This window comes from Ovis aries, chromosome 6, assembly GCF_016772045.2.
Source record: "Ovis aries strain OAR_USU_Benz2616 breed Rambouillet chromosome 6, ARS-UI_Ramb_v3.0, whole genome shotgun sequence".
In the NCBI taxonomy this organism is placed as follows: Eukaryota; Metazoa; Chordata; class Mammalia; order Artiodactyla; family Bovidae; genus Ovis; species Ovis aries.
The window spans coordinates 72497047-72510369 of record NC_056059.1 but is presented as its reverse complement, the minus strand read 5'-3'; the positions used below and the strand labels follow the sequence as shown (position 1 = coordinate 72510369).

The 13323-nt window shown below is 37.1% G+C and overlaps 1 protein-coding gene across 7 annotated transcripts in view; it reads left to right on the top strand.

The window, feature by feature from the left end:
* The window catches only part of AASDH (aminoadipate-semialdehyde dehydrogenase), a 28220-nt gene that overhangs the window by 1055 nt on the left and 13842 nt on the right, over nt 1-13323 (top strand). For 2 of the 7 annotated variants that reach the window (XM_042251424.2, XM_012179995.5), the window contains exon 1: nt 5845-5981. In XM_042251424.2, coding sequence (XP_042107358.1) covers nt 5952-5981 — 30 coding nt within the window. In that variant the 5' untranslated portion in view covers nt 5845-5951. Of the gene's footprint in view, nt 1-1344; nt 1620-1710; nt 1832-5661; nt 5982-6111; nt 6249-8818; nt 9012-13323 lie in introns of those variants that run through there. The other 5 variants (XM_004009840.5, XM_027971013.2, XM_042251422.1 and 2 more) reach the window with 5 other exon arrangements.

The following is a 13323-nucleotide window of genomic DNA, read 5'->3' as shown; positions in this document are numbered from 1 at the left end:
TCCAAACCTTATCGATGTCACCAGTTATTCATTTTGCTCTCTTTGAGGTGAAGTAAAAGTTGTTCAGTCCTGTCTGACTCTGGACTTCTCCAGGCCAGAATAGTGGAGTGGGTACCCTTTCCCTTCTCCAGGGGATCTTCTCAACCCAGGGATCAAACCCAGGTCTCCAGCATTGCCGGCAGATTCTTTACTAGCTGAACCACAAAGGAAGTCCCTTGCTCTCTTTAGGAATGTTTTATTTTCTCTAATTGATATTGATTAAATGATGTGGATGAATCAGTAGGGAAATAAGTTCAAATACTGACAGTTGTGAGGTTTTTGTTGTTATTCAGTCATGCCTAAGGTTTTTTTTTTTGATGAAATACAGTTTCACATTTTCTTTTTATGTGACCTGCGTTGAAAATCACAAAGAACATTGTATTGATACAATACTTTATTGAGTTGTAATATTTTAGAGTCTAAATTTAGATGAATTTATTGGCAATTTAAAAATTAAATTAGAGGCTATTCCCTGGCTGCCCAGTAGTTGGGATTCTGTGCTTTCACTTCTGGGGCCCTGGGTTGGATCCTTGATTGGGGAACTAAGATCCTGATATATATATATATATATATATATATATATATATATATATGTGTGTGTGTGTGTGTGTGTGTGTATAGTATATATGTTATATATATTTCAAACTAGAGTATGAAGAGCTTAGTTCTTAACAGTTATAAAAGCGACTTGCTGTGACCTTTGAAAAGTGTTATATATTAATAATAATAATAAGCACAGTTTATATAGAGAGGACTAAAATTAGATAAATGTAAGGGTTTTTTTTCTCTTTTTTTCTATCAGAGATTGATTTTGTTTTCACCTTCATTCAGTTCCTAAAAGCAGACCTCACTTGAATTAGCTTTTTCAAAGTTACTGTACAGGATTTTAATGATTTTAATCAACCTGTAACAAGAAAAATGAAAAAACTAAGCATATGGTACTTTGAATTTGGTTTTACTGGGTAATAATTTACTTATTATTATTTCTTTTCTACTTTGTGGTCTGTTTTTAGAGAATTCTGCATTTCTGCTTGTTTCATCCTCATCTGTGTATATACCATTGCCCTCTCGTATTTGCTTCCGGTTCTGACAGGGAATTAGCTTGACTGTATCAGAATTTCAACCCTGTTGTTCTCAGCAAAGTTACCATAGACAGTTCATAGTTCAGCAATTCTTTAATTGTGTCTTTGATATAGTCATTTTTATGAGGAGTGATTGTATAGAATTTTTTCTCCAAACATTCCTCTCCGCCTCCAGCAACAAACTCCGTGAAACTCCTTGTTCCCCTAACATTTCTTGATATAGGTAGAGTTCTCTGCTACCAGTGATGTTCAGATAAGCGTCAGTGAAATGACTCTTCAGGAATTGGTGCATCAGGCTGCCTCCCTTTATTCAGATAAAATAGCTGTGTGTTTTGATGAATGTAACAACCAGCCTCCAGTTTACTATACCTACAAGACTGTGATTAATGCTGCTTCAGCATTATCGAATTTTCTGCTGTTACACTGTGACTTTCAAGGAATTCGGGAAATTGGTCTCTACTGCCATCCTACAATAAACTTACCCTCTTGGGTTTTAGGGTAAGATTTTTTAGAACTGAAAATTTGATATCTTAAAGTAAGATTATTTTCAACAGATATCCTGTGCTGACGCTGTCCTTTGTTTCTTTAGAATTCTCCAAGTCCCTGCTGCTTATGCACCTGTTGATCCAGATTCACCGCCAGCATTATCAATTCATTTTATGAAAAAATGTAATCTGAAGTATATTCTTGTTGAAAAAGTACATATAAGTGTAAGTTTGGCTATTTAAGTTTTTTTTTAATGTGTTTTATTTATTTTTCAGTTGAAGGGAGTCCCATCCCCATCTTGATTTCTAAATTCACTAACTCAGCAAAGTTTCTCAGTCTCAGCACTGTTGACCTTTTGGGTTGGGTAATTGTTTGTTGTGAGGAGGGTCCTTTACATTATAAGATGTTTAGTAACCCCATGGCCTCACCTAACAGGTATCAGTAGCACCCCTCAATTGTAACAACCAAAATTTTCTTCAGACTTTGCCAAATGTCTCCTGGAGGTACCCTCCACCATCCATGCTCCATTGAGAACCACTGCTCAATGACTTGATCATATCTTCTGCCTTCATAATAATTAATTGTGAATTGCCTTGAATTTACTTTCTCTTTCCAAAGTTTCCAAAGGAAACATTTATAAGACTTGATATTTTTTTTTTTGGCATGTGGCATGTGGGATCTTAGTTCCCTGACCAGAGATTAAACCCATACCTCCTGCACTGGAAGCATGGAGTCACTGTACTGCCAGGGAAGTCCCAATACTTGATACTTTTATCTTTGTATCTTTATGCCAACTTACAGGAGTCAGCAGCATTAAAGAACTGTATCCAAGCTTAGATTTTGAGAAAGAGATTGGCACTTAGGCCAGATCTTTCTGGGAAACCAAATATATTATTTTTAAAATTTTTAAGTGACTGCCAGCCAGAGTCACTTCTAGTCAAGAAACACTGCCTTAGGTGCAAAATTGGTATTATATGTTAAGCAAGGGGCAGCCCATGTTTTATTATTATTTCTTCATTTTTTGTTTATAAAATATTGTTTTACCATGGAGAAAAATTATAGAAAATATATTCAATTTAGCCTATTACTACCATTTCCTATATGAATCATTTTATATTTGAGAGTAGCTTAAATGCCTTTCACCTATTTGTGTATATATGCATCTGTATCTGTAACATAACATCAGGAAGACAATTCAAGAGCTTCAGGTATATGAGGGTCTTCCTATAGAATAATAGGTATTAAATAAAGTAGGGCCTCCAGAAAGAGACAGTATTAATTTGGTAAATAAATATTTTCTGAATATACATGTATGGTTGTCTGACCACAGTTTTCTGTTCCTCAAATTGGTTATTTGTTGATAAGCAAAACTAAGGGTTTCCCTGGTGGCTCAGCAGCAAAGAATGTACCTGCAGTGCAGGAGACCCAGGTTCAATCCCTGGGTCTGGGAAGATTCCTCTGGAGAAGGAAATGGCTACCTGCTCCTGTATTCTTGCCTGGAGAATTCCATGGACAGAGGAGCTATAGTCCATAGCGTCACGAAGAGTCAGACATGACAGAAGCAACTTGAGCACGCACGCACACACAAGCAAAACTAAAATGAGAGTGTGAGGTTCAGTTGTTTAAACAGCCTTGGGTGAATGGTTTGTAGATGGGGTGGTTGGGTGGAAGAATTAATTGTCAATATCAAGTTAGTCTTTATAACTGCATATGGGAAGGAGTTGGAGACGTAGCAAACCCCGTAAAAAGTACCTTGCTTCCTCTTCCATAATTTCCGTGATGGTGTAAGTGGTCTTCTGTCACTTAACACAAGAGCAATCAGAAGTATTTATTGAGCATCTACTGTATGCCTAGGATCTCCTAGAGTGGTGGTTCTCAGCTGGCCGTGATTTTACATGCCGGGAAACATTCTGGCAGGTCGAGATATTTTTTATGATCATGATGGAAAGGGGATGGTACTCGCATCTAATGGGTAGAGGTCAGGGATTCTGCTCAAAGTCCAACAGTTTACAACCCCAACAAAGGTTTATCTGGTCCAAAATGTCAGTAATATTGAGACTGAGAAAGCCTGCACTAGAACAGGGTGTTTGGAAGGATATTATTAGTATCTGAAAGTAACCTAAGACAGGATTCCTGCCTGGCAGTTGCCTTTATAGTTGCAGAGAAAAGATTAGTACTTCCAAGGTCTACATAGTATGATATCACCCTAAGCGAAGTATACATAACCTAGTAGAGATAGGACAGTTTTAATGGAGAACAGTGTTTGAGCTTGGTCTTAAGAATATGTGGGCCTTAATTTTTTTTTTTTTACATTATAGAACATTCTACACTCTACCTAATAAAAACAAAACAAGTACAAACAGAAAACACTGCTGGCTCCTGAGTTGTGACCTTTTCCTCTCATTTATGTTAATTTCTTTATTGTGAAAACTTATTATACTTCATTAAGCTGCTATTTATCAACCTAAAAAGATATACTCGAGGGAAACTTCTGTTTTAATCTGTTTCCATCTACCAGATAACTGATCCAGAAATTCAGCAATCTTAGGCTCACTCCCTGTCTAGAAAGTCACCAAGCTCTGTTGATTCTTTGTTCATAGGCCCTTTCCATTCATTTCTGCTGCAGCAGACTCTTCAGGCAGATATTCAGTTCAGTCGCTCAGTCGTGTCTGACTCTTTGCGACCCCATGAACTGCAGCATGCCAGGCCTCCCTGTCCATCACCAACTCCCGGAGTTCACCCAAACTCATGTCCATTAAGTCGGTGATGCCATCCAGCCATCTCATCCTCTGTCGTCCCCTTCTTCTCCTGCCCTCAATCTTTCCCAGCATCAGGGTTTTTTCAAATGAGTCAGCTCTTCGCATCAGGTGGCCAAAGTATTGGAGTGTCAGCTTTAGCATCAGTCCTTCCAATGAACACCCAGGACTGATCTCCTTTAGAATGGACTGGTTGGATCTCCTTGCAGTCCAAGGGACTCTCAAGATTCTTCTCCAACACTATAGTTCAAAAGCATTAATACTTTGGTGCTCAGCTTTCTTTATAGTCCAACTCTCACATCCATACATGACTACTAGAAAAACCATAACCTTGACCAGACGGACCTTTGTTGGCAAAGTAATGTCTCTGCTTTTTAATACACTGTCTAGGTTGGTCATAACTTTCCTTCCAAGGAGTAAGCATATCTGAATTGTTATGGAAGTTCATTAAAGGCACTCACTTATAGAATTGCATATCATTCTCTTCTTGACAAGCAAAGTCTAGTCTATGCTATTGCCACTTTCATTTGGATCCTATCACAGATTACGATCTGAACTCCTTGGTTTTGAGGATATAGTTATTAAGGATTAGCAGCTCATCTCTGGTCAACAGCACTACTCATCTTCTCTCTCTCCCCCAATTCTGCAGTTTATTGGAATGCTTACTGTTCTAACACCAACATTGTCAGTTCAGGTACTGTTTATTGATTATCTAAATACCCCTTTTCTTTATTTGGAGAATGGCTATTTATAACACAGACATTACATACCAAGAATCAATCTCTGCCCTTCCAGGCAAGTTAAGTTCAGTCTTCTCTGTTTTCATTCACATTTGAAGCATGTTTCATTACCACATCACATTGCACTGCAGATGTGTGCTTTTGTGTCTCTATGTTAAAGGTGAGTTTTAAAGTAAGGGTAGCACTTTACTCTTGGAGATTTCTCATTTTACTTTTTATTCCTGGATAAAGTGCAAGTGCAGTTAACCCTTGAACAAATTGGGGATTAGGGGTGCCGAATCCTGTTCAGTGGAAAATCTGCCCATAACTTTACAGTTGTAATTCCACATCCCTAGATTCATCTAACTCAGATAGAGTAATTTACGTATTTACTGGAAAAAACCCACATATAAGTGGACCAGTGCAGTTCAAACCCATGTTCAAAGGTCAGGTATACTTAAAAAAAAAGGTTGTGCTAAATCAGTAAATGAATACTCAGTATTCTATATAATATTAAACTTAATCTTCTATATAATATTAAACTATGTAATAATAAACTTTGTTCCCCATTTAATACAGAAATTCAAGTCTTCCTATGAAGCATTATTGAACTATGATATGCTTACAGTAGAACATAATGACCTAGTACTCTTCAGACTTCACTGGAAAAATGTTGAGGTGAGCCTGGTGCCAAACGATAGAAAAGAGAAATATGAAAAAGGAACGATGACAAAGAGTATGACTTCTGAGAGCAGCAGTGAAGAAAAGTCAGAAGAGCACATGGATGTGAAGCTAAAGCACTGCTTGGCCTATGTTCTCCATACGTCAGGCACTACAGGGATACCTAAGATTGTCAGAGTCCCTCATGCATGTATAGTGCCAAACATCCAGCATTTTCGGTAAGTTCTGTTCCTAGAATCCTTCTTCAGAACTTGTAATTTAAAGGAAAAAATGAGTTTTGAACCATCTGTTCTTTATAACTCTTGTTCCTATAGACAGTCCTAAGTAACCTGGGTCTCTTTGTTTCAGCTATATCTGAACTTCAGTTCTCTGCAGAGTAGGGCTTTACCCGTTTGATCCAGACCTGGAGCCAAATAGCAAATGATATGTTTGGAAAATTTGCTTCTTAATTATTAATAAGAAGAGAGGAAACATTCCTAGCAGAGGTACTGGCAGGGGTATGGGAGAAAGGAGGAGTTTGGCTTGCTAGAGTGTATTGGGTCTGAGCTGAAGAGTAGGAGACCTATGACCTGAGGGGCAGGAGTCTGATATCCTCTGTTGAGAAGTTGGAACTTAATCCAAAAGGTAACAAGGAACCATTAAAAAGTTTGCATTTCATTAAGTTTACTCCTGTAGCATTGTGGAGTTGGTTTTACTGTTATGGCTGGGAGATGAGTGATCTCTGTAAAGTTGAGATTCTCAACTTTTGAAGAAAGAAGAAAATAGAGGGGGAAGGGAACCAGATCAGAGAGAAGTAGTCTTAGGAAATCGAAGGAGGAAACAGAAGTAGAACTAGAAACCTCATGAAACACATATGTAATTTTATGTCATTGTGAGTTTTAGGTAGTTAAAAGTTTTTAGCAACAACATTTAAAAAGTAAAAAGTGAAATTAATTTTAACAATATTATTCAATATACCCCAAATACTATCATTTTAATATGTAATCAGTATAAAAATTATTAGTGAGGTATTTTACATTCTTTTTTGTACACCAGTTATTTTCAAGTTCTAGAGTGTATTTTACACTTTACATATCTCTGTATGGAGCAGCTACATTATTAGTGCTCAGTAGGCACAGGTATTTAGTGGCTGCCATATTCTATGCACAGATCTAAAAGGAAGGAATGGTTAAATGCTGCAGAGGTGTCCGCTGTAATTGACAGTTCTGGTCTTTAAAGAGTTTTTGCTTCTAATGCCCAGAGCTGAAGACTGTACAGGCTAGAGGTAAGAAAATGAGGGATAAAGATATGGAAACAGCAAAAATAAGGTGTTATTTTCTAGAAACTATTTTTAATAGAAATGAAAGAATTATGGGAAAGTGTTGGTTTTTTTTCCTTTGCTTTTAGATGGGAGAGCTGTAGGCTGGACATAAAGAATTGGTGGAGAGGATTGGTTTGGATAATCAAGTAGAAGAAATATGGTAAAGGAGTAAGATGCTATGAGATAGGAAGAAATGATATTTAAAGTACTGGGTGGATATACATCTTCTTTAGAAATGGTTAAAATTGGAGCTTATCTACATAACAGTAGGGGAAAGGGAGGGGAAGAAAAGGCTTCTATGGGAAATACAAATCGGTTTCTTTAGGAAAGACAAAAGGAGATAAACTGTGGTAATGTTGACCTGTGCACATGAGAATAGTTTTCATCATCTTCAGGGCCATAAAAGTCCCCTGTAGAGGGTACAGGGGGTTTATGGTAGGTTTATTCTTGATGCACTTTCTGGGAGTAAAAGTCACCCTGAAGACGGAATTTATAGCAGTCTCATTCCTCAGAGGTTTCTGCTGTCAGTCAGATAAGGAAAGTTCTAAGGAGGCTTCTTTCTGCATCTGTTGAAGCTAAAATGTCTTGAGCTTGAAATAATTTTTATACCAACTCTGGGGTTCCAAGTGGGTCCCCACAAATACCATATTTTAAGATATATTGAAATTAATTGAAGGTAATATTTTGAAGGTAATTCCTAATTCTAGATAGAGTGAGTTTTTTGTTGCTAATTTTTTTTTTCTTGGCTGTGCCAAGTGACTTACAGGATCTTAGTTTTCCATCAGGGATTGAACCCAACCACAGCAGTGAAAGCACTGAGTCCTAACCTCTGGACTGCCAGAGAATTGCCAGTTTTTTGTCTTTAAATTCAAGCAGTGTCTTCGTCTCATCACTGACCATCCATGCTCAGTAATATCCTTACCACATATATTTTGTTCTGCTCTTTGTTGAGATACTGAGAAAAAATGCCAAATAATGAGAAAAGGGAATCAGAGGGCTCTATTGATCATCACTGAAGATGTAGTATAGAGTAAGTCAAGATTCTACCAGAAAAGCAGAACCAGGAGGATTTATCAGGGATCTCTTACAAGGAGTTTACTTATACTTGTAGAGGCTGGCTATCAAGACTGAAGTTAGAAAGGGTGATTGTGAATAGACTGAACCCAGTGGGCATGTGCTTGTCCACAGGCAAGTCAGGAAAGAATCCAGGGGAAAGGGAGAATAATTGCTGACCCAGCTGCTCTAGGGAGTCTCTTTTTCAGAGAAAGCCTAAACACAGTCACTCACTCTTTTTTTTGGCCATGCCATGTGGCATGCAGGATCTTAGTTCCCTGACCAGGGATTGAACTCACGCCCTCTGCATTGGGAGCGCAAAATCTTAACTGCTAGACTACTAGGGGAGTCCCCTAAACACTCTCTTAAAGGCCTTTCAACTGAGAAAAGCCAGCCAATCCAGGATAACCTCCCTTTTGAATAAAGTCACATGATTAGGAACCTTAATCATATCTACAAAATCCCTTCAAATAGTGCCTAAGTGCATAAAATATGTTATGGTAAAAAGTAGATGTTGCTTAAAATGGCTTTTAACCCTTACATTTATAAAGGAGAGTTCTAGAATTAATAGCACTGTTTTGTTTAAGAAAGAAAAATAAATCTGGCTATTATCTGGAAACTTAATGATCATAAATACTTTTTTAGGATATATGTTTACTAAATGTTAGGCATTTCTCGTAATTACATTCTGTCTTGCCTTAGGGTGCTTTTTGAAATCACTCATGAAGATGTTTTGTTTCTGGCTTCACCTCTGACCTTTGATCCTTCTGTGGTGGAAATCTTTGTTGCTTTGTCAAGTGGTGCCTCTTTGCTTATTGTGCCAACTTCTGTCAAAATGGTCCCATCAAAATTAGCTGCTGTTCTGTTTTCCCATCACAGAGTGACTATTTTACAGGTACATTTTATGAGCAAATAAAATGTTTTGTCTATCATTGTTCAATATTGTAAGTATGTTAGAATATATTTTGTGTTTCTATAGCTCTTTACAGTGGATTCATGGTAATCTAGTTAGATTATTAAGGGCTGTCACCTGATGATATCACTTTTTGTTTGAGAATGAAAAAAAAAAATCAGTTCTGTTTATTTAGTAGAAAATTCTTTTACTATGCAATTTGTACATATTATAATAACTAAAGGAACTCGACTTTTACTCAAACCTATCGAGATACGCCTCTCCTTTCTTAAAGTTTTGAATTTATTTTGTTTCCCACTAAAAATTGGTTTAAGTAAGTTAAATTATAATTGACTTAGAAATTTAGATTTTCTGATTTTTACCTCAGTATATTTATATTAACCTAAAAAAACAAATATTTTTTAAATTTGTCATTTTTAAAGATTTTAAAAATATATCTGAAAGTAAATGGCAATCCACTCCAGCACTCTTGCCTGGAAAATCCCATGAATGGAGGAGCCTGATAGGCTACAGTCCATGGGGTCATAAAGAGTCAGACATGACTGAGCGACTTCACTTCACTTCATGTGACTGGTACACTAGCCTTAAGTTATTTCATTGTAAGTGGTTAATTAATAGAATTATATGCAGATCATGATAAATAAAAAATTTCAAAAATGAGACTTGAGAGGACATTAAATTTCTTCCCCAGAGACAAAATTTGATGCTGACTTTCTTTTTGGGCAATGTGTTTTTCATCCTATTAAAAAAAATCTTATGTATATAAGTATAGATATAGATACATAAATGAAATCATTTTAGGAATGTGGCTTGCTGGGTATCAGTGATATAAATTTTCTCATCTGTTGGTGAATTATTCTGTGAACCTGGGCAAGATTTTAATATAGCTTTTATTTTCCTATAAAATTCAAGGGACATAAAAAATATAATTAGTTCCTTAATAGATTTGAGTGATAGTTACTTAGAGAAAGGAAACTTCCCTTGTATGTCGTCAGTGTGTTATGCCTCTTTAAATCTGATCCCCATGCTTAATGTTTTAGCACAATCTCAGATAAATTTACTTTAGCATTGGTTTTTAACCTTTTTGGGATCATAGATCCTTCTGAGAAATGGATACATACTTACTAACTCTGTTCCCAAAATACAGCAGTTTTCACATATAACTTCATTGTGATTTGATATAACTCACAGTATATACTTACTTGAAATATTATTAGCAGATCACATTTGACTTTGTAAGGGCTCCTTGTACAGATTTTATTTACTAATAACCTTGTCCAAATCTAGTTGAATACTAAGCAAGGGTCTTAAAAGCTTTCAAAGAGAATATATGCTATTAAAGTTTTAAAAATTTGAAAAAATAAAATATCTTGAATTATTGTGGGGGAGAAAGGCCCTAAAGTGAGATGGACTGAGTGTTTGAGGAAATTAAGAACCTCTTTATTTCAGGAGTAAGGAGTTCTCTCTTGTGAAGAAAGGCTCAGTATTTGGTTTCTCACAAACCTAAAGTATATTTGGGCATTTTTTGCATACTCTGGGTAACAATGTTACATTATTTAAATTTGATGCCTTTTAAAAGTGAAACATTTTAGTTAGAGCAGAATCTTAGATTTCTAGCTACCAAATTGTCACTATAAGTGTTTTTCATTTTTACATGAATTTCTACTTAGACAATTTAGAAGAAACTGTAACATTTTCTAATTGCTTTTTTCCCCCTGTCATTTGCTAAGTCCTGTTTTCTTATGCCTATGACGATTGGTTGCAAAGGATATCGAGTTGTATTGTGCCACTAAATTCATAATTTCTGTTTATATGAGTATCTGAAAAGTGTTATTGTGCTTTTACCTTGCTAAATATTGATAGTTGTGCATTTATTTATAGAGTTCAAAGTTGACATTATACTTAACACTAGAAGTTAGGCCAGAATATTTCAGATTCACCTTATTGAAAATGGAGAACAGAACCATTTGGCCATCTTTTTCTTTTAGGATTTTATTTTTGGCTGTTCTGAGTCTTCATTGCTGCCAGACTTTCCTCTAGTTGTGGCAAGTGGGGCTACTCTAGTTGCCGTGTGTGGGCTTCTCATTGCAGTGGCTTCCTTTGTTGCGGAGCATGGGCTGTGGGGTATGTGGGCTTCAGTAGTTGTGGCTCCCAGGCTGTAGAGCACAGGCCCAAGAGCTATGGCACGTGGGCTTAGTTGCCTTGCAGCATGTAAGATATTCCTGGGTCATGGGTTGAACCCAGGTCTCCTGTATTGGCAGGCAGATTCTTTAGCACTGAGCCACCAGGGAAGCCCTCAGCCATCATTTTGACAGGAGATTTTCCTTATGATAAGACTCTTGGTGGGACAGTTAAGAACTTGACTTAACAATAAGTACATGCTGGGATGTAGGGTCAACCTACTACTTAAATATTTTGACATGCCATAACCTTAAATAACCTCCCTGAGTTAAAATTCAGGCTGTCCTTTTAGCTTTTATTGAAAGAAGCCATTTAAAAATACTCACATGGAACCTGTAACTATGACCAGGTGAGGAGACTGGCAAATCTTCTCCCCCAAAAAGCAACTATAAAGCTGGAGAAAATTGATGCAAATAGCCATTTCCACACTTGGAAATCTTGAGAGTCTTTTGGACAGCAAGGAGATCAAACCAGTCAATCCTAATGGAAATCAACTCTGAATACTCATTGAAAGGACCAATACTGAAGCTGGAAGCTCCAATACTTTGGCCACCTGATGTGAAGAGCCGACTCATTGGAAAAGACCCTGATGCTGGGACAGATTGAGGGCAAGAGGAGAAGGGGGCAACAGAGGATGAGATGGTTGGATGGTGTCACCAACTCAATGGACTTGAACTTGGGAAAACTCCAGGAGATGGTGAGGGACAGGGAACGCTGGCTTTCCGCAGTTCACAAAGAGTCGGACACAACTTGGAGACTGAATACCAGCATCAGTCTATTCCCAGATTCATCTGTATGGACGATCTGTCCAATTGCCTTCTGAGCTATATAGACACAAGGTGACCCTAAGGAAGTAAGACTTGAAAATAAGAATATGTATTTTATTATTTATTTTTTGGCTATACTGCACAGTCTGTGGAATCTTAGTTTCCCCCCCAGGGATTGAATCTGGGCCACAGCAGTGAAAGCACTGAGTCCTAACCACAGGACCTCCAGGGAATTCCTGAATATATATTTTAAAAGTCATCTAAGCAGCAACATTAGTGGCCACATATCACAAGGAAGACAGAGTTCACATTTAGCCTGGCAAGTTACAAACAAGCAAACAAAAAATCCACAACAAAACATTTCATAACAATAAAAAGTGGTCAGTACATCAAGAAGTACATTGTTATATAAACAAGATGATATTTGCCTAAAATTAGAGGTTCCAAATACATGAAGCAAAAATGGACAGAACTAAAAGGAAAAACAAATTGACTCAATGGTTTGAAGTTTTAATACCCTACTTTCAGTAATTAAATGAAAAACTAGACAGAAATCAGTGCATATATAATAAAGAAGACTTGAACATTCTCAGCCAAATTCCATATGCAGAGCACTATCCACCAAATTCAGAGTGCACATTCTTTTCACGTAAATTAAACATTTCCTAGGATAGAGTGTATGCTAGGCAATGAAAGGTGTCTCAGGAAATATAAAATGTGTTGATGAAAAATTAGTCAATCTAAGAAACAGAATTTTATTTGAGCCAGCTTGAGGATTATAGTCCAGGAGACAATTTCAGAAAGATCTGAGGACTATTCTGCCTGTTAGAAGTCAAAGCACAGTTAGATACATTTTTGAGACAAAAAGTTATACATTGAAGTGACATATTGGTAGTTTACATAGTCCACATCTGCATGTATAAGACAAGTCAGTGGGTCATTTCTGTTGTTTATATCCTACCCAGTCTATAGTATTTTGTCATAGCACCCTGAATAGACTGAGACAAAAAAGAATGAACTATCGATACGTATATCATGAATCACAAGGCCTTTGCACTCAGTACAGAATGAAAGAAGCCAGGTTATAATAATACTTGTTGTATGACTCCATTTTATGAAACTCTAAAAAATGTCAACTGACCGTAAGTGACAAAAAATAGATCAGCAGTTGGCTGGAGGAGGGGTCCAATTGGAGGGTAGAATTATAATGGTACATAGAGCGACTTCACTCTCACTTTCCACTTTCATGCATTGGAGAAGGAAATGGCAACCCACTCCCATATTCTTGCCTGGAGAATCCCAGGGACGGGGGAGCCTGGTGGGCTGCCGTCTATGGGGTTGCATAG